The sequence below is a fragment of the Phycodurus eques genome, chromosome 22 (genome assembly GCF_024500275.1).
Source record: "Phycodurus eques isolate BA_2022a chromosome 22, UOR_Pequ_1.1, whole genome shotgun sequence".
Lineage (NCBI taxonomy): Eukaryota > Metazoa > Chordata > Actinopteri > Syngnathiformes > Syngnathidae > Phycodurus > Phycodurus eques.
The window spans coordinates 4,274,717-4,296,549 of NC_084546.1; the positions used below are offsets into that span (position 1 = coordinate 4,274,717).

General features: G+C 42.8%; 2 protein-coding genes across 3 annotated transcripts in view; both read right to left on the reverse strand.

The window, feature by feature from the left end:
• Positions 1–11: 11 nt before the first annotated feature.
• cpsf6 (cleavage and polyadenylation specific factor 6) lies at positions 12–8,138 on the reverse strand. 2 transcript variants are annotated; one of them, XM_061667716.1, is made up of 11 exons: positions 8,056–8,138; positions 6,783–6,992; positions 6,577–6,680; positions 6,341–6,486; positions 6,071–6,250; positions 5,480–5,563; positions 4,740–5,223; positions 4,526–4,641; positions 4,297–4,447; positions 4,006–4,205; positions 12–552 (listed from the first exon to the last, which is right to left on the reverse strand). In XM_061667716.1, the coding sequence occupies exons 1-10, from the start codon at positions 8,113–8,115 to the stop codon at positions 4,019–4,021; spliced, it is 1,722 nt and encodes a 573-aa protein (XP_061523700.1). In that variant the 5' UTR covers positions 8,116–8,138; the 3' UTR covers positions 12–552; positions 4,006–4,018. The 2 variants fall into 2 exon arrangements, with proteins under 2 accessions (XP_061523700.1, XP_061523699.1); XM_061667715.1 differs by having other exon boundaries at positions 6,332–6,486.
• A 100-nt stretch (positions 8,139–8,238) lies between these two features.
• cacna2d4a (calcium channel, voltage-dependent, alpha 2/delta subunit 4a) overlaps positions 8,239–21,833 on the reverse strand; it is a 44,313-nt gene continuing 30,718 nt past the window's right edge. The window contains 12 exon segments of the mRNA XM_061667712.1: positions 8,239–9,464; positions 9,523–9,600; positions 10,278–10,398; positions 10,813–10,933; positions 11,249–11,304; positions 11,621–11,673; positions 11,763–11,838; positions 12,513–12,583; positions 12,669–12,731; positions 12,919–12,963; positions 13,252–13,266; positions 14,688–14,749. Of these exon segments, the coding sequence (XP_061523696.1) occupies positions 9,366–9,464; positions 9,523–9,600; positions 10,278–10,398; positions 10,813–10,933; positions 11,249–11,304; positions 11,621–11,673; positions 11,763–11,838; positions 12,513–12,583; positions 12,669–12,731; positions 12,919–12,963; positions 13,252–13,266; positions 14,688–14,749 (860 nt within the window). The 3' untranslated portion in view covers positions 8,239–9,365.

The following is a 21,833-nucleotide window of genomic DNA, read 5'->3' on the forward strand; positions in this document are numbered from 1 at the left end:
CCGACAGTGTGTACCTCAGTAAACATGTTTTATTACAACACCATCTAGATTTAATCAAAAACAGGGACATTCACAAACACTAAGCATGAGAAGAAATGAGAATGAAAGAGGGGCAGGTGGGGGGGTGGCAAACATGTACCCTATATAAAAACTGCTCTAAACTGAGTGAACACTGCACAGTGCACGGAAAACAAACCACAAGATAACGCTTGCCTTCGATCAAGAGGAAAGGTAGGCCTTCTCATTGTTTTGAGAGACGAGAAAAAACATAACCGCGTAAAATAAAAACACCATAAAAATAAACGAGCTGAATGGAAACATTTCCAATTACCATGAGTTAGATGTTTGAAAAGCCTTGCACACGGGCGCCACCTCCATCCACTCTGCACACTAGATGACCAGACAGAGAGAAGCATGGGCAAAGGAGATGGATGGATGGTGGAGGAGGAGGAGGAGGAGGCGTTGAGTGTCCAGTCATGCAGCCGGTGGCGGTGGGTGGGGCCGAAGTCCGTCCTCCTTGTGTCCGTCCGTCCATTGGTGTTAGGTAGTGAGCTGAAAGGTGTCAAAATGGAGGGTGGAGTTTGGTCTCGAGGTAGCGCAACAGTCAACACTCTCTCCCCCCTCACCATACAGCTCCAATACTACACACATATACACATTTGTAATGCAGATTGTACACACACCAGGCCGACACCGGGTCCGGGCACAAAATCTGACCGACCGCGAATGGTTAACAAAAGTGGGGAAAATACAAAATAAAAACCCTGACCAATGTCCAGTGGATTTTAGTTGTGCGCAGCCCCGACATGGGTGCAAAACCTATTGTGCAAACATCCTCATTCAAACTTGTTTTTGTCAGGAACTAATCATATTAAATACTTTACATTCTTCTGCTGGGGTTTATACAACAACCACCCACAACTTTAGATCCACTTGCATGATCAAATGTAGCAAAAAAACGTCCTTATACAAAGATGATAGGTTCATTGTGAAAGGTATTAACTCAATGTGTATTACCGTGGTTGTAGGTTGCCGTGGTCAAAATATTGGACATACCTCAAACTATAACCACAATAATTAACATTCTGCTCAGTTATGACTGTCAATCATTATCATCCTTGAAAATGGACAAGTGTTGCCTTTGCGTAAATTTTGGCCTGCCTTTCCACCAAGTGTATCGTCATTGTAAACATTTCATAAACACACACACGCAGTATGTAATCGATTATTATTAGATACTTGTTCAATAAACTGTACACAGCATCATGATGAAAGTCAAACAACCAACACGTTACGATTTGCGCGACCTTAATTGAACTAGGACACTTTAACCTGGTCTGACTTTATGCAAATAAATTCCACTCATACTGATGATGTACATGCTATGCAATAAGCGGCAGAAACAACCCCCCCCCCCCCCCCCCCCCCCCACAATGTCCCTCATTAGTTAGAAATAAATCATTGCAATTATTATTATTTTGTCACTTCTTGCAACTACAAGCAAAATGATTTCACCGAATAGTTCATGGTTAATAGACAACCAGCAGGAGCTAAAACGCAGCAAAGTTAACGCTAACAAAATGTTGGCTTATTCAAGTAACAGACACAAAAGACAACGCTTAGCAACAGTGGCTCAGAGGCCATACATACAATTAACACAACCGCGTCATCAACCAAAGCAAATATTTTTATAATTGGAGGGGAAAAAAATTTAAATTAAAAAAAATTGTGAATTTAGCGTCTAAGATCCAAACAATGGAATATTTTGCACCCTTTGTGAAGAATCCCGACATTACACCTTGATTTCATTGTTGCCCTCAAACACTAAAAATTTTTTGTTGCAAAAATATTACAAATACATTGACTCCTGTTCAGGTATTCCTTCCAAAATGGACTCACACAGGTCCTCAATTTCAGTCACAAGCAGTTTTATATGGCTCAAAACGCTGATTTGCTGTACAATCGCTAATATTTACAAGACTGCACAGCGCCAATGAATATGTTTTACACAAATCTGGACCAAAGCGACATCAAATCGACCTAACCTGTGAACATACGCTTGTCAAATCACTTTTCACGGCACTAACATAAGCAAACTACTGAAAAGCTGAATCCATATAGTTGTATTGTAATCCCTGTGAGGCAACAGTCTCAATCTACCGAGGTCTACAACTTTCAGGGAATTGGTTCTATAATAAAACCACAATGACGTATTCTTTTCACCTTGCGTTGTTGATGTTTTTATATATAAAAAAAAAAAAAAAAAAAAAAGTCATTTTGTTAATGTACTCCAAATTAAATAAATTTTGCCGTCAAAGGCAAAACTGCAACGCTATCAGTGATTGCGTCACAGGGACTACATTGCAGAAGACCATACAAGTGGACATGAGAATTTATGGCAACCCTATGAACAAATAATCAACAGATTGATATAACATTTTTGACCGTTTTCTCTGTAAATTTGAGGAACTTCTACATAAATCCACCGTCTATATACCTAAAATACATTGTAAATATACGTGTCAGACCTTGTGTCCACTGGGGATCTCTCATCCAATCAACAGTGCCGATTGGTAGAGCAACTCTGCTGCTTCACAGAAAACACTTTGCATCTCCCTTCTGAATCGATTATTATTATTTTTTTAAGAGGTTCTCAGTGGACACAAAGTCGTACTTTTCAAGCAAAAGCATCGTGCAGATATGGCAGATTTTAGATGAATTAATGACGTTAAAACCGACAGCTCCAAGCTACATTCATAGCACATAAAAAAGGGGTAGCAGCTTTTGTGACTACATTACATTCTTTTGACATTCAACTGGCTCCAGTTGAGAAACTCCATAGAAAAACTCTCCATAATCAACATGGTGCATGAATATACATACGTTCTTACAAATATTTTGGGGCAAAAAGCTACAAAAATGGAGATTTCAATGTTAACAGTACATCACAATACTTCACAGGCGGACAGATTGCTCAATGAGAGCCAATCATGGGAATTTATCATCCCCAAAAAAAAAATGGTGTACTGCTGGGTCAATTTGTTACGGTTCAACACACTTTTGCAAACCTACAATCAATTGATCAGATTGCTAGTGTAATTAAAAAACTATCAATACAGAAAACCACCTCAGAATGGAATATTTGCATAACCATGAGGAGTATTCAGATCATTTCATACATTATTTTTGACAGATCAGTGGCCTTTTTTAAACTGGACCTTGCTACAGGAAACTTAAAAATAGAAAAATGATACGCTGTCATAAACACAAATCCCAGTGAATTACAGCTGGGATGCATTGACTGTAATATGTATAAAATACATAAAACATATGTAAATGAGGACAAATCAAAAGGACAAACAATTTTATGCAGTAATGAGTCATTACAAAAAGGTAGCATGTCACACCCCCCACAATACAACCACATTTGTTGCTCATAATTCTGTGCAAATGTATTTGATTAAGCATTTCCATACACAGTAGTAATACGAGTCAGTAAATACCTTTTATATGACTGTTGAATATAGTTTTTGGTCTGCTGGCATTATCTGCTGCTTAAATTAAAAATTAAGATGCTATCATCAATACTTTTTTTTTTTTTGCTACGATACCAATTAAAATCTCTAAATGAGTATTATCTCCTGTGCTGAAGCACTGAAATGCCTGTAGACCAAAAACAACTGCCAGGATATTTTCAGATATTGAAAAGTTTTTATTTATTTATTTATTTTTTTAAACAATAGTACAGTTACAAATCTGACAATGATCACATATGCACATTATCACAGAATGAGATTTTCCTGTGGGACAATGCACATGAGCAAAAAGTGGATCCAGTTTAAAAGGACACTTACCTTGCACTTACCTACTTAAGTCCAAGCTTCTTTCTTCATCCCATCATAGATATCAAAGTTCGAATACATTTTATGACAACTACAACTGCAGTATGGATTTTTAATTTTCTAATTATTATTATTTTTTTAAACAGATTGTGGTTGCACCCACCTCAACTTGTCAATTAGCGGTGCCGATACTCCCGCTCCCTCTCCCTCTCCCGGTCTCGGTCACGGTCCCTCTCGCGGTGGCGGTCCCGCTCACGGCTCCGTTCGCGGTAGTAGTCCTCGTGGCGCTCGCGACTGCGGGACTTGTGCCGTCTGCTCTTTTCCCTCGAGCGGCTGTGATCGCGCTCTCTGGAACGTTCTCGCCTGCACCGTAGAAACGGAACACGCACAACACAAGGATTGATAATAAGTAACGCACTCAAATATTCAAAATCACACTAAATGTGATCTTGACCTGGTGGAGCCGTAACTTTTGGACTCTATTCCGTGGAGACAGTCCTGAAGAGAGCTTATGAGGACCTTGCAGCGGTCATCCGCCGATACTTTGGACTGCTTAATCAGACTGATGGCGGTGACCAACGTCTCGATGGCGCTGCCGTAGTCAGCTGAACGCGGAGACAAACGACGACGTTAGGCTCGCTGTCAAAGCGGCTCCGCTTTCTGCGTGGAATCATGCTCGCTACCTGCACTGGCATCAGAAACCGCTCTGGAGATGGCGCTGGAGGAGATGGCTCGGTTCCTGTTCATGATCTCCTCAAACTCGGCCTCGCTCAGAGGGGTCCGTGATGACTCCATGTCCCTTGGAAGCACATACACAGGGTTAAATCTCAATTATTCCATCATCGAATAATTCAAGGTATTTGATTAATCGCTGCGGTAAATCATTCCTTTACTCACCGGCCTCCAGGACCATAGTCTCCTCTCTCATAAGGTGGCGGGCGTCCGTATGGGTCATTTGGTCCAGGGGGGCCCCTGCTGTCATTGGGCGGCATGTTGTTGCCACCAGGCGGGGGGAAGAAGGCGGGATTGACATGGGGAGCAGGCGGCGGTCCGCCGGGCGGGGGACCTCCCAAGTGAGGCGGTGGAGCCAGAGCCAAGGGGGGGCCGATCGGGCCCGGGGGACGTGGCGGGAACGGTCCTGGGGGCGGGGGGCCTTGCTGGGGCGGCGGCGGTCCGGGAGGTGGACCGTAACCTGGGGGCGGGGGGCCGGGAGGCAGGGGCCCTAAAGGTAGCTGGCCAAACTGACCGGGAAAGAGAACGGGGGGAGGTGGCCTGTCACCACGATTTGGAGGACCGAGTGGTGGGGGCAGGCCCTGGCCAGGGGGTGGTCCTGGTGGGCCGGGTGGACCTGGAGGGGGACGTGGGGGGCCCTGGATCCCACCTAAAAACAATACACAAAGCAAAAGAAAACAAGATGATAAGTTATGATGAACACACACAGCCTTCCATGGGGAAAGTAATTCTGCTGGCTAAAAAAAAATAAAAGTAATTAATTGATCTGATTACTGGCCCACAGTCATTAATGCAAACAGTACTTGCACTCGAAATAAGAATACATTCAGGGCTTTGACGCATGACTCGAACTCTATGTCAGGCAAAATGGAAGAACTCAGTCGAATCAAAGCGAGGTGTTTCACCTCTGTCACGCCAGCTCCCAGGATTGAAATTCATATCCAGGTGGCCATCTTGGTGCCTGATCAAATCAGGTCTCATCCCCGAGCCTAATGGGGAGGAGAAAGTAAACTAATCACTCAACTTTTCCCTTCATTCGTTGCCTACAAACTGGTGGCCTTGTGAGCCGCCGGCCACTTGGAGACAAAATGGGAGTGCATCATTCCCTCCTACAGGCAGCCAGACAAGATTAGAAGTTTAAAATGATTTAGGATTGGCAGCGCAAATCCAGGAATGCTTGAGTGCAGCTGGTGAAGGATTATTTATTAATTTGCTGCAGGTGAAGAGTCATAACACAGAAAGAGGAGACAAGGTAAGAGATGAGTCTTAGAGCTGTGTGGGTGCATTGCCAGACAAAAAGCAGAATATTTCATTTTAAAAGCTCGTGTTCAACTACGAGCTCCAAAAAAAATAAAAAATACCCTTGGCATAAGGCTTCGTCATAGCAGAGTCGATGGCAAAGATAAATAATCACTCAAGCTCGATCGAGCACAACAGCCCGCAATATATCAATAAGACTTCCAAGTGGGTGCGCTTGGAATAAACAACTAACTAACCAGCGAAGTGTGGCGGCGGTCCACCGGGCCCAACACCACCTGGGAAGCGGTCTCCTCCAGGGCCGCTGGGCGGCCCGGGGAACCTGCCTCGACTTCCTCGACTGCCCATCGGAAAACCGGCACGGCCGCCGCCCGGAGGACCGGCTTTACCTTCGCCAGACATCTGTCCCGATTGTGTGCCTGAGGAAGGGGAAAATGTTGTTGTTTATGTTTAAAGTTACATTTCCATTCTGTGTATGATGGCTGATAAATTGGACTTACTGTGCTTACTTTTACGGGACTGCATCTCAAACTGGCTGAGAGACTGCTTGTTGCACGGCGCCACAATGGGATTCTGACCGTGCAACTCTCTCTTGGACAAAAGCTCCATTAGCTTCCTGGATGACCCCTCTGAGCCAACACATACCAGGGCAAACCTGGCAGGACAAACAAAAGGCCGAGGCCACACATCACTGTTGTAGTAAAAAGCAGAGGGTAACAAATGGGCTTCGACTCAGAAGAGTTACCCTTTGGATTGCCCATTGGCTCTGTTTTCAAAGAACTTGATTTCCAACACATCTGTGATCCCTATTGAGCGGATTGCTTCTGTGAGGTCCTCATCTGTTGTCCACTGTATAAGAGGCGGCACAGTCATCAAGAAAGGGATGACGATTAATTATATAAAAAAAAAAAAAAAAGCTCAGGCCCTAATTTATACTGTGCTTGCACTCACCCACGTGAGGTTCCCAATGTACAGAGCGATTCGCTTCCCCGAGTAGGTGTACACCACATTGGGCGGGGCGGCCTTGCCTCCATCTGAGCCCCCCTGTGCAGGCAGTGCGTCCAGGTAGTCGCGGTCCTCTGGCGCGTCACCATTATTGGCTGATGGGGATATCACGTCGTCGTACAGGTCGATCTGTTCATGGACGGGGTAGTCGGGCTCCTGGAATACACGGATAGTTTGGTAAAACTTGACATGCTGTCTGTGAAGTGTTGCAACTTAGTATCTTTGTGGAGTTTGCCTTCTGTGGAAATTCCCTGTGCTTTTGTGGTGGGGGTTTTCCCCAGGTACTCCGGTTTTCACCCACATTCCATAAACAGGCATGTTAGTTTCAGTGAAAACTAAAAACTTTTCATTAATAGTTGTCGGAGTTTGTTTGTCTATCATGTTCACTGCCTTTCGCACAAGGCCCTCATGAGGACGAACTGTTTATATACATATATATTTAAAAAATGGATGGATGGACATTTTGCATAGCAACAGACCACGTAGAATCTTAGTTATACTGTAGTTTGTCACATTTTTATCCTATGCTTGAGTATAATGCAGCAACGTATAATTAGTGATAGCTAGGAAATATTAAATCTACCAACAAATATTACTCAGCTTTGCATGCTAACAAAAGTACTATTTTGAGCAGTGCTTGAATTAATCAATTCAATCGAAGTTTCGCAGTAGCAATTACAAAAACAGAGTTTTTAAAATCTATTTTCCAAACTTAAAGACGCTATAAAATGGTTTACGGTGTTTTAATCGACGCACAACGCGAGAAAACGTGCCTCTTGGGCCCCACTGGTTTGTTGTTTTTGTGAAACAACATTAAGCTAGGTTGCTAATAAAAGCTAATTTCTTTGGCTTTGTTAGCCCACCATTAGCGGCCATGCTGAGGTCGCAACTGTTTTCTCAATGAAACAACGAAGGCGGCTGGCTTTGTTGAAAACGTAGCCAGGATAAAAAGAAAATAAAAACATGCACAGAGTAGCACACGGAGCAACATTTCATGAATGCATTTTTCCAGCCATTGCAGCAACAGGAAACTGCGGACTTGTAGTTAATAGCACCGCGAATGAGGGCCTGCGCGCGGGGGAGGTGGGGTGGGGGGGGGGGTTAATGGCTGAGCAACGAAGCAAGATGTTTCTCGGTCACAACAGGCAATGCGGACGGTAGATAAATGCTAATAAAGAACGTCTGGTGATTGAAAAGAGCGTAAATTCAGATTAAATACCTGGCTGAACTCCTCCTCTACGTCGGCGTAGATGTCGATGTGATCTACACCGTCCGCCATTTTCCTCTGGCGCCTGGCTTGCTTTGCGCCACACAGAAGGCGGCAACAATGAGAGCGGAAAACAGCGCCCCCTTTGACCATTATAGACATTACAACAGACAATCGTCTGTTGATTTGGTTCAAGTTTACTTTATTCATTTTTTTCTGTAGTATTTATTTTACAACAGGGGCAAAATATCAGTAGAACACAAGAGCAGTACAAAAACACAATGGATACTTTAATGTCCAAATCATGGCTTTGTTCATCAATGTGCAATATGGACACAATCATAAAGCACATGGTCTATATTGTATACTGTAAATAAAACAGAGAAATTCTGCTTTCTACATGACAGTTGCAAATACACACACATTATGAATGAGTCTAACAAGGTGGTCAGTCAGGCAATTTGCTGTAAACATGCTTGGTTCAGAAAAGCTAAACACTTGTGGTGTATAAAAATACCCTATAATGTCAGATTTACACTCTTAATGCACAGAAGGCAACAATACTGATGAATATCTTCTTTTTTACTTTTTTAAATGAAATGACATTGTCCATATGTTGAATGATCATTGTTTAACTCAACTCAATTTGACTCATTGAGCAGTAAAAAAACAAAAAAACAAAACACGGTTTAGGTAATCCATTCATCTAGATGCAGGTGTCTGTTCAATATTTAGTTATAATGTAGGTCAAGGGTCACCAACCTTTGCAAAATTCAGTGCTACTTTGTGGATAGAGATTCATGCAAGCCAATATTTGAACCCTCAAGCTCGGAACTGTGTGGAAGATGTGCGAACCACTTTTGCACTGTGCCGCCTTGAGTGATATATTTGGAAATATTTAAAGATTTAAAGTAAAAAAATTACTCCAATCTGATATATAAGTATCAGTGTCTCTCCATTTAGTATGTCGACGCTCTTCCCTGTGCTACACAATATGATAGGCATGACCACATACAATTCGGCGTGAAGGTAAATCAGGAAAATATTTTTTTCCCCACGGGCTCCATTACATTCGCTCACGTGATTCATAATACATCCGCGTGAGTCACAGCAGCCACCTGCTTCTCTTTAGTCTCCCATTCATTTGGAGATACAAGGTGGTGGAAGAGAAAGTCACTAATGGAGTGGTATCCATGGCAACAACTGCCAATCTTCACCACTTGACAAAAGGAGAGAATAGTTCTTCAGGTTGTCAGGACCAAAAAATGAGACTTTGAGTTGTGCTATGGATCAAAATAAATCCACTTGTGGCACCGTTCGGGTCACCATCGGGAGAGAAACGAGGCAAAGGAGGGACAAACGAGGAGGAGGAAGGCAGAGAGCGATGCGGCGGAAGCTCCACCACAGTCGTTTGCATTCTCCTGAAAGGAATATCGTGTCATTAGGAGCTTCAAAACACTCAAAATTTGTCTTTATTACCTGAGGGTGGTAAGCGTGGCACGACTCCGGACGTCTGCGGATCTTCTGGGACCGCATCCGCTCGCACTTTACTGAGGAGTTATGTTCAACAGCGGGGTTAAAGAGCATATCCATGAATACATAGTGCAGCGGTGAGAAATTGAGAAACGGCTTTAATTCGATCGCCGACCATGCTCATAATAAAAACATTCAGATCTCAAAATCATCTTTCACCATTAATCCATTCCTGCCCCCACAAAAAAAAACAAAAAACATTTTGCAGTGTGCTCTCTAATCAGGAAAATATCACTCTATAATATTTTACCTCATAAAAACCTATAGTAATAATGGAATTAAATAGAATGTAAAGAATAAAACCGTTTGTGCATCATGATTCATTCATTGCGGCTCCTTCAGGTGTGCGTGGCTTGACCACTGCTGTAATGTTAGTCAATTTTCACAGAGGATAAAAAAGACACACCAGTGAGTATTGTTATAGTGTCTGTCTACATGGGTTGATGCACCGTTTGTGTTCAAATATCCATTGCTTAAAGGGTTATATTTACCGCAACATCGATGCTAGTTTTGTTAGTCCATCGATGGAGTTTTAGCACGTTAGCAATATTCTAGCAGACGATAAGGCAGAGTTATGTGGTTGTTTTAAATACACAAACATCTGTTTGTTTTACTTTGGAAGTTTCATATTTTGCCGAGCTCAACCACGACAAGCACGACAGAAAAAGGATGGATGGAACGTGCCGGATGAGTGTCAAAAGGATATATTTGACTTCCTCGGGCTCCATGGTGATCGGCAAGTACTGCCTGGAGCAGTCGCAGTCAGCCTGGACGACCAACATCAGCAGGTTGCTCTGCGGGATCTGTTGCACCACAAACATCCTGTAACACACACGTTTGTTTACACGGTATGGTTAATATGTCCAGCAGTAAGCTGATATTGTTGTGCCACGGCTGTACTCAAGAGGGTGCTCACCACACTCAATACCTCTCCTCTTCAACTTTTCCCCTTCACTCACTTGTTTTGACACAGGCACGCCTCCTCTGCTCTATTTACCTTTTTTTTTATTTTAATACTTTCCTCACCACTCACCATGTGCTTTGTATAAGCTCTTGCACCCTCATCTAATCCTGTTTCTTCCCACTTATTTCCTCCCTTGCGGTTATATAAATACACGCAAAAGCGTTGAAAATGGATTTCAGTGGGACAATTTTTTATTTTTTTTATCTGACCAGACGTGGGTTTAGGAGGGAGCTGCAATGCAGGATTATATCTGTGAGTGCGTGTGCACGTACTTCTGGCAGTGTCCACAGTTAATGATGCTGTTGGTCTCTTTGACTGACGGCTCGTAGACAAAGCTGGGGTACTCGGTGTCGCACGGCTGCAGGACGTCCCCCTTTTTCTTGTGCACTGAGGCTGCAGGAGAATAAAGAAAAAAGGTCAAGGTTGCCATCCGAATGTAGCGTTTTGATTTACAGCCTCAGTCATGCTAAGATACATTTACAATGTCGTCGCTGGAGAGGCAAAAATACAGCTTTGTGCCTTTAGCATCATTCTAAAGCAAGCTCCCTAAAGGCAACTCTATATTATTATATTTAATGCAAACCATATGTGCACAGTATATAGCAACATTGTGCAATAACTAAGGTCCATAGTGGTGTTTCTGAGAGTATACAGAGTACACAGAACAATTCCCCCCCCCCCCCCCCCCCCCCTTCTGTGTGAACTCACCATCTGCAAAGCGCTCCGTGTGCCAGAATCCGCAGACATTAAACTCAAGGAGAAACCTCGAGAAGTGGAGAAAAGAGGAGAGTGGAAAGAGAGGGGGAATCAATTAGCCGCTCCATCACTATAGACTCTCTGGCAGATTGCTTTCAGTTTTCTCAAAACTGGGCCGCGACCCAAAGTTCTGTCAGGGGAAAGCAGTCAATTGGCTGTAGCATCACACTGCTTTACATCCGGGATAATATGAATTGATGAGTTGAATATAAATGAATGACAAATAAAAGTATATCCTTTTATTAGATTATAGATTTGGTGATATGCCAACAAAAGACCTGCGTTGCTTGTTGCTTGTTGCTTGTTGCTAGTAGCAACACTTACAGTAGGAAGTTGGAGAGGAACCACTTGAGGGTGGATGCCAACGCGTAAAACGACTAAAAGAGAAAAACAAGATGATAAATTGACTTCATCACATATACAGCGTAGATCGCTCTCTCTAGATCGATAAATAGCATTTCCATACGCTGAGAATTGGCCGGGCGCTGCTGATGGAGTGTACGTTCATCTTACACATAGCCTGGTAGTCAAACAGAGACACCCTGAGGAAACAAAGTGAAATCAGATTGTTTCTGTCTTTTCGGATCTATTTGACCCTTATATCGCAGCTACTGTACATTTCACGAACGCATAACCCATTGAGATGGGAGGGTTGTCAGTCACTCGCACACACAAGAGTGGAGTCATGATTTGAAAGAGAAAAAAAAAACATGCACATTTGGAGATGCGTATGCATGGAGAGCGCTGCTTACGCAATGTCCTTCGGCAAATGAAGCGTGATAAAATCTTTTAGCTGCTTCAAAAATAGCACGTCATTCATGAGACATCAGGCACCGAACACGGGCAGAAAGAAGGATGGGGGACGGGGAGGGGAAAGAGGCTCAAAGTGGATTTAGAGTACAGAATCTATAGCACAAGGCCAAGATTACGAGTATTATGGAGGCTATACACTCACTTTGTTCGATACCCTGGTTCATATTGTTTCTAATATATTGGCCTGCTTGTGTCGTTAAATATTAGACCTTAACCTGAAACCTATTTGGAGTGGAGCAGATAAGTGAAGGAATTGTGCATCTGGTGAAAAAAAGCAGGACATTTGGTACATATAATCTTCAAATACTTTCATGCTTGTATCACAATTTGAACAATTCTTGCGACATTTAAAAATTGCCTGCTTTCCTATTGAGTTTATTCTGCTAGCATCACGAGAAATTACCTTTTGAACATGCCCATTCTGATGAGCGTCGTCATGACCGAGCCGTCAACCTCGCCAAAGAACCTTCGGGCCTGTCAGCAAAGACGCAAAAGGCTGAAGCAGGTATTGCAGTCTCACAACACTAGCACATCAGTGTAATATGTTTTGTGAACTGACGTCAGCGCGCTGTTTGGAAATGAGGACAAAGCCATTATTGTCAATCACGTAGCACTCCATATCCTGCAACGAGAGAGAGGAGACAGAAAAGGCAATTAGGACTGCCGTAATGAGAAGTCATTACACTGAAATCATACACAACAGACAAATAAACTCTTTCAGCTCGGGCTGTGATGCGCATAGCGGGAGGTTGAAATCTTCCAGTGACGACGGAGGAGGTAGGGACGCGTGGGTGGTGGGGTACACTCACAAAGCTGTCACAGCGAAGAGGACAAACTCCCTCCACGTCAGAGCACTGTGGGGCAAATGGACCACAGAAAAAGTGATGAAAATGTTTCATAACAGTCAAACTGTGGCGCAAAAGACAGGTGAGTTCGTGTGAAGCGAGGAGGTGTTGATTTGAGCACGACCCGACTTAACTGGGGGCCTCTTTTGATGTTATTTCTTTCATTTGTAGCAACCTATGTGTGTGCGTGTAATCCGGTTAAGTGGAGTGTGTGACGAGGATTTGACAGAGCTCGGCAGGTGCAGAAGATGTTAAAATTAGGTTCGACACCGCAAGTGGAGTGATAAAATCACTTACATCAGTGTCGTTTGGCTGTGAAGACACAAACAGAGAAGAGAAATACATATCACTTGATTAATAATGATGATGTAAGTGAGGCAGATGGTATGAAATAGTATTCGAGTATTATATGTTAGCTAAATCAACATTTGGAGTGACAGAATAATCCCAGCAAATTTAGACCTCACATCCAATGACCACATAAAAATATGAATATGAAAACATGACCACAATATGAGGGACACCCGCAACCAATCCAATATGAGAACTGCTGTGTCAAAAGGGTCGCATTATCATATTGGTGAAGGTTTATTTGTTGAAAAATCCGTGGATTGGATGTCGCTGGATTGCGTTGGTGTACCTAATGAAGTGTCCATGTCAGCCGCCATTGTACTTCCTGCTGCTTTTTCATTCCCTAACCCGCGAGGGTGCTGAAAACTTAAAGTAGACTGCAGAGAGGAAGCATATAAGAAACACACACACACACACACACGCAAATGGATCATACCACGAGTGTATGCACATACACAAACCCTATGAAAAAAATATGTATGACATCGACAATACGTAAAACATCCGAGACAGAGGGGACCTTTGCTTCTTTGTAACCTGGAGTTTATTTGTGAGTACGCCTTGAGACATAACAGTAAATTAGTCCTGCAAAGCCAGAATTACGACTGAAAATGACACTAACAAGCTCCTCGCTGATGAATATGGACACTTTCGCGCAGATGGCTGTGCATAAGTTCCCCTCCACACGGGACGCAACACTACTTACAGACACATATACAGTATCCAGTACTCTCCACAATGAACTGGGAGCGTCTCCCTCTCTCACTCTCTCTCTCTCACACACACACAGCGCGCACACACACACACACACACACACACACACACACACACACACACACACACACACACACACACACACACTCACACACACACACACACACACATACACACACACACACACACACACACACACACACACACACACACGTGGCTGGTGCTTTTGCCATCCATCATTTAACAGCTAGCCACAGGCCTTAATGTTGTTTTAATCGCTATCTTTGCCACTGTGGGAGAGTGGAGGTGGCCGAGCTTTCAAACACCTGTCACATATAAAAATGTTGCCTCGGAGGTGTGGAAGGACACCTGATATCAGCCTTTTACAACCAGGGTAAACACACTTTTCATTGCCAGTTCAGTGGTGAAGCAAGTCCTAATTTAACGCACAGGACATACATTTAATGTCCCATTAAGAGATAGTTTAAGAGAGACTTTGGTCACACACTATGAAATGGTGCCGGAAGTGGTTTAAAAGAGATATGCAGCGTGAAGAGAAGAAGCAGTCATGCACTGTCACTCCTTGTAATTCCAGGCATGGCTGCATGATGTTAATGTCAATGTGCATATACTGAAATCCAAGACAAGAGTTTTTTGGGGATACAAACCTCTGAGGCAATGGCCCAAAACCTGGATTCCATCACCTCCAGAGTCATTTGGACACCAATGGCTGTAAGACAGACACAAAAGAAAAGTCACTGTCATGTGTTATTTTATTGTCTCAAATCACATTTCACCATTTAAAAGAATGGAAATGCCATTAATCTATTCCAGCCCAACAAAAACTCCATCAAAAATGTTAATAACATGTTTTTTAAGAAGAAGAATAACATTCTATGGGATTGTACTTTTTAACAAAAATACAGGAATAACACAATTAAACATAATGTAAATAATTAAACATTTAGTGCATCATGATTTCACACATTATAATACATCGCGACATTACACATTGATTAATGATAAATCACAGTGAAAGATTCACAACTAAGCTGCACAATGTCAATCGTTTATTGCAGAGGATAAAGAACATATGCCTGTGAGTATTGCTATAGTATGTACGTGTTCCTAACGTTTGTGTTCAAATATAAATTGTTTAAAGGTTTAAAACTACTGCAAGATCGATGGCATTTTCATTAGCCCGTCTATGGCGTTTTGAATTGTGTGCTAGCATTAAGCTGGTAGACCTTTGCTTGAGTTAAATACACATTACATGCATGTTTAGTTTTAAAGTAAACTTCAACCGGGAGTGACATTGAATCGATTTTGGAACTTGAGAAGTTACAAGTAACAACAAAGTTGTAGCAACAATAGTCGACACTTGTAACAGCGACTGAGGTAAAATTCATGCAAATCACAGCAACCACCCGGTACCATGTAAGGATTCCCTCCAGTGGCTGTGAGCAGAATAATAGGAATTTAAAAAAAAAACAGCAATAACTCCAAATGATGACCCCTGAATCAAACAAGCTTATGATGATCGCTTTTCCCATTGAGCATCAATGTGAATGCTTGACTCTGTCTGCATTCATACAATAATTGCCCTTTTCACAACGGTAGCACTGAGCCTCTATTCTTAGACGCTGTGACCTGCAGCACTTTATCACAAGCCACCAAGCCAGTAGTCCTGCGTGTGTTTTGGTACACACGTGAATGCAAGACGGACGATTCATGTGCGCTTTTTTTGGTCCAACCTAACCTCGGTCGGCACGCTGGTGCATACAAAACTGTAATTGCACAAGTTCTCTTAACAGAACATGCGCACATACTGTCTACACCCACACACACACACACAACACACACACACACACACACACACACAGCAGTGCGAGGGAGGATGACACTTCATATTAGCATCAAAGACTCAGCACTTTTCTCCCCTCCTTTCTCCCAGCATGCTTTGGACAAGCACTCTGGGGGAAGCCTCTGCTATTCTCATACGAGGACAGACATGAGCAAAAATCAAAAATAAATCACCAGTCCAAGTGTGTTTTACTCATCACTATGGAAGTCATTAGGGGTATTGCTAGTAGTTATTGCTGTAACCATGACAATGAGTTACAATGCGTCAATTGTCATCTCAGTTCATGAGTAACTTCAGCCCAATGGTCCAGATTCTAAAACTCCTCACAAGTGTGCCATAATAAAAGCATTTCTTGCAAAAAAAAATGTTTTGTGTGTACAGTGAGCTAGCGTTCGATAGCGTTGTGCAGTGTCAACAAGGTTGTGAGGGAGCACGGCACGCTCTCAGGGTGATTTGTAATCAGCGCAAGCTGCCAATCACCGCGCGGTGTCAACAGGAAATGAACTAGTGAAGGGAGATAAATAAGGAATGATGCAGTTAATTGCTCATTACTGTGATGAGAGACAGGGGGAAGGAGACGGAAAGATTTGGGGAAAAGTATTATGGCTTTCTGCCGTAAGTTTACGACTTTATTATTGCAACATTACGACTTTATTTTCTGTCAATAATGCTCCTTTGTAATACTGGCGAGGTGAGTGTCGAGTGGCTACGAAGGAATCCGGCGGGCCATGTAAGAGGATCCCTTCAATCCACACTATTTACCCAATCTGCGAAAAAGCTCACTTCGTGCCTTCGCACACTTTTTCCCCATTAAGATTGCCACCATGCTAATGTGCGAGTGTGTGCTATTGTGCGTGGCGCAGAAGGTCAGTGTGTGCTAAATGGCCGGTGAGCGGAGGCCGTGTCCATGGTTCCCCGCAGTGGAGGCCAAATACGGAAAGACACGTTTGTGCTTCTATTTCGGAAGGGACATCCTTCATATATTGCTTGTCACCTCGACTATGAGAATGGGATAATTCAACATTGCTCTTGCTCTTCAAAGCGAGAGCGGGAGAACAATGTCAACAAAATGTGTGAGGCATAGCTAATGAAACACACACAAAGAGAGGTCTGCGGGAGAGTGCAATCAAAAGAGCAGATTAATTGATGTAATGGAGTCGGATGACACAGGAGGGGGTGGCGGACAAGGCGCAGGACAGGAAGTGAAGAATAAGTATGAAAGCGGATAAATTGATTTTTCATAACGTTACGAGCTGGAAAGCCCTTTTAATTTCAAGCCGAGCATAATGGAGCCAGCAGTGATCGCGTGCTTCTCGTTCGTTCACGTGTGTGCATGTTTGCGTGTGTGTAATAGAGAATGAAACCGAGGTGGGAAGCCGGGGACAGCTTGTGAACATGCATGCTCTTCATTTACATTTCACACGAACCAGATAGTCTTCCTTAATAAAGTCCAGTACTTGATAACACCCTTTTGTTTCACAGAGGAACTGACAAGGAGTAAAATAAATATAGCACAGAATATATAGCCATCGATGTGCACAACTCAGGGCCCACTTTGCAACCATACCCCAATGCTGATATACTGAGGCATGATATGAAATATACAGTGGACATAAAATAAATCCACACACCCCTATCCAAATGGCAGATTTTTTTTGTGATATAAAAAAATTAGACCAGTATAAATCATTGACATTTTTTTTCCACCATTAATGTGACGTTGTGAGATATAATCTGTAAAACTCAATTGACTGTGATAATGTGGTTGCACAAGTGTGCACAGCCTCTTATAACTGAGGATGTGGCTGTGTTCAGAATTAACCAATCACATTCAAACACCTGCCGCCATTTAAAGGGGCTCTGATTAACCCCAAATAAAGTTCAGATGTTGTAGTAGGCTTTTCCTGATATGTTTTGTCTTCTCGCAGAAGCCTGAAGGTTGAGGGCTAATTTTCACTGCTCGTGTCGTTTGTGCCAAATGTCGCTTTTGGAATTATAGCCAAAAAGTTCAACCTTGGTTTCCAAATTTTGCAAAAACACATCTCCCACACACATGTGGGAAAGAAACCAAGGTTAAACTTATTGGTCATAATTATTCAGGTAAAAGTGGAGATCATGTTAAAAAAAAAAGAACCAAACAAAAGGACACATGGTTTGCAAAGATATGACATTAATCGCTGATCTACTAAAACCTGCAACCAAAACGCGTTCCCAAAATAGTAACTGATGTTGCCAGGCAACCCACACCGACCAGTGGAAGCAGTTGTAGCAAACTCTGGCTGCCAAACCAATATTCTGACTTTACAGTAATAATAAATGGTCCTGAATAATGTCAGATCAGTGTTCATATACAGTATACGTAGTGGTGCACTGCATCACACATCGCGCTTTCTAACAATAATTTTGCTTGACAAGAAGGGCAAAATGTGAGAAAACCCTCTCTGTATGATGCACTGTTTTTATTCCGTGCCTCTGTCGCTCCCTCATTGACCCCTTCTTTACCCTCCGCGCTCCACTTTGTCACGGGCAGCCGGCTCAAGGCGGTCATCGCCCTGCTGAAGGAAATCCCTCCCTGCCATGTGATGAACACGGCGGCAGCTTTTTCCACAACAAATCAACTGGGGCCAAATTAATGAAGTTTCCGAGCGGTTGAGTGAAAGAGGGATTTTCTGCTTTTGAAATACTTCATAATCCTGTGAACTCCAACTGCTTAATTCATCCGGCGGTGACAGCCAGCGTGGCCGAGGAAGAATCTTAAACCAGCATGTTTTTTTTGTAATCATCATCAGGGTCACAATATGTTCACCAAAGCTTAAAAAAAAAAAAAAAGAAAAAAAAGAAATGGATGGCAAGTGTCGTATATCATGCAGGCTGACAGATTAAAGGTAGAAGCCGTATAAAAGGAGTGTGAAAAAAGTGTGATTTGTGACTGATATCACAGTGAAAATTGATGTAGAAGCAGTTCAAATATCTGTTATTGAGGAGGAATGAATCAGAAAACAATAGTTTATTATGTCACTGGCATCAATATATGAACACTGGGTTGGATTTCCATTCACGTTTTATCTTTAATAGTGTGCTATTGTAGAACTGTACTGTATCATACTGATGGATGATGCAGGTGTTCCTTGCTGTGGCACACTGATACCGAAAAGGTCCTATACTGCATCCCGAGTGATGAAAAAAGCCATGAATTAAGAATAGATTGATTTCCGTATCGACCCGAGGCCCATAAAAGTGTTTCATCAGTGTTTGGCCAAATCACAGATGATCGAAAAAAAGCAGACGACAGCGAGTGCAGGTCGACGCCCCATGCCCCTTCCCGGAGGAGTATATACAATCTGTGTGCGTGTAAAGATGGATAGTGGCAGGAACAGAAGGTTGCTCTGCAGCCAAACCTGGTGTTAATATCAAGACCTGTGACCATTCATCTTGGCTGACACTGGTCCAATAGCTCTGTGCATTAAGGGGACTGCAGGGAAGGGATACTCGAGACACAAACAGAATCTAAAGTCGTGGAGAAAGTCTTCCCAAAACACGAGAAGCTTCTTGCAGAAAATAACCTCATTTTACTTCCATTTTCCACTTGCTATAGTCCCAATTCTTTTGTCCATATGAGTGACTGTAATGTCTATCCAGGCTATGCAAATCTTCCCTGGCACCTGCTGTGTATGCCTCCTCTTTGCCAGACAAATAAAAGCAGCCAAGAAATGTGGACGCGTCCCACTTCTTCCCCCGGAAGGCAGAATGAATCAAACTCACCTCGTGTTCTCATCTGGTGTTAAAAATCTTAATCAGGCAACAGAGTATCGGACGAGATGCTCGGCGGCGGCGGGGAAAGGGAGTTTGGTCCCGTCATTTCTCGCCAGACGCCGATATTTATGGAATTCGTCTCACCTTTATTAACTTTTTCTCCCACTGTTATTTTTTTTAACCTTGTGTGCTGTGCTTTGTCCCTCAGGCAATGTGTCAAATAAATGGCGCACTGGACGGACACAAGTACTGTATAAGGACGTTATTACTACAGATGCCCCGATACTACTCTTTTTGGACCCAGTACGAGTACAAGTACTTACGTTTGCGTACGCGCCGATAACAAGTCCCGATACTTGATAATGCCTTTACGCCTTGGAATTGTGATGAAAATGTGTTTTATTTTAATCAAATATTGTTCAAAAACCCAAACCTTTCTTAATCATGGCATAAGTTTCATAACTTGCAGTCGGCCAACAAAGTGTCATCCGTGTTTCCCTTAAACTATCTCCACACGGCTGACATCCACCCACTCAGAAAGTATATGTCAGGCTAGTAAGGGGATATCAGTGTCCAAGTATCGGAGCATTTTTTCGAGTATAGGTGTACAGACATACAGTGTTGGCATCTCTAGTTATACTTACAGGAGGTGAAAATCTATTTTTTTTTAGCGTGTGTCTGCCCTCAAAGTTGGATGAGAGGGAAGAGGAATATTTAAGGTGTGTAACTGAACTCCTAATTTATTAATGAATCAATAACCCTAATGTTGTGTAGTTTTTTTTCTCCCTTCCAAAATGATGTAGTGGTAGCTTGTCTGGATTTTTCCCAATCGGAGCTCTGAGGCAAACTACGACGGACACGTTTCACTGGATAAAGACTTCGGCATTGACCTCTTCGATTAGATAAGGTCAATGAGATAGCGGCCTATAAATAGCGAACGGGCCGAGAAGCCGTATAGCCCCCAGTGACACCGGCGGTGATTGGGTGCTGCAGCCACAACAGCGTGACAAAGTAAAGTGGTCTCAATAGTCCTTGGCCCAGATGCCGAGTGGATAATAGGAAGCTGGCAAAACCCGATCCAATTTTGAAAAGATGGATGTTGGACGGAGGGGGCGGCGTGCCAGCAAAGTAGCCTAGGGGAGGCCAAAGACTCACACAGTGCAACACAGCTTCATTCTTCAAGCCAGCCAATCCCTCACAACCACCTTTGGAAGACAGTGTCCTATTTAGCTGCAGCTAAAATAGACTGAGGTTTTCCAGGAAAACATGCATGACCACGAACACCCACAATTCATGTTCCACTTGTTTGTTTAAGTGTGCGTTAGCCAGATGACCAATGTGTTGTTTTCATGAGGCGTTGGCTCTGGAAGCCGCAGGGGTGGATGGTCGCAAATAGAAACCAGGCTAAAATTGGATAATCGTAATGTATGAGTGAGAAGTCGTCTCCTTATGTGTTTACTGCTAAAATATGTGGGCTTCTAGATAGTTTGATTGGACCATTTTTAATCTATTCAGCAATGGAAAAAATATTTGGTACTCCAGCAAAATCTAACACGGTGATTCTCAACAACTGTGCACAAAGTCTTCCAAATATATTTTGGAAAATTAGTGATGGTCCGATGAAACCTAGGTTGAAGTTTTTGGCCAAGATATTAAAAATCATGTTTGGTGCAAACACAACACTGCTCTATACCAGAAACAGACCATATCTACAGCGAAGCACAATGGTGGCAGCGTCATGCTTTGGCGGCTGTTTTTCCTGAGCTGGAACTGGGGCTTAAGACAAGATGGAGCAAATTAGGAACAGTTCAAAATAGCAGTCAGTGTTACCCCAAAACCTTCCGGCGTCTGCTAGAAAGCAGAAAATATGTCAGGAAAAGCCTACTACAGTACAAAAAATAATATAATACTAATATTTGTGGTTCATCAGAAATATTTTAAATTGTGGCAGGTGTGTGGTGACTTCCATTTATCACAATTGGATAATTCTGATCACAATCACATCCCAGTTATGTGAGGGTGTGCACACTTATGCAAACACATTATTTCAAACGTTTATTTTTACTACCCTTAAAAAAAAATCAATTGAGTTGTTATATGTCACATGATGATGGAAGTTTGAGTTGGGGTTTTGAAATGATTATCTTGGTCTCACAAAAACCTGGAACAAAAAAAAAAAAAATTGCGACAGAAGCAG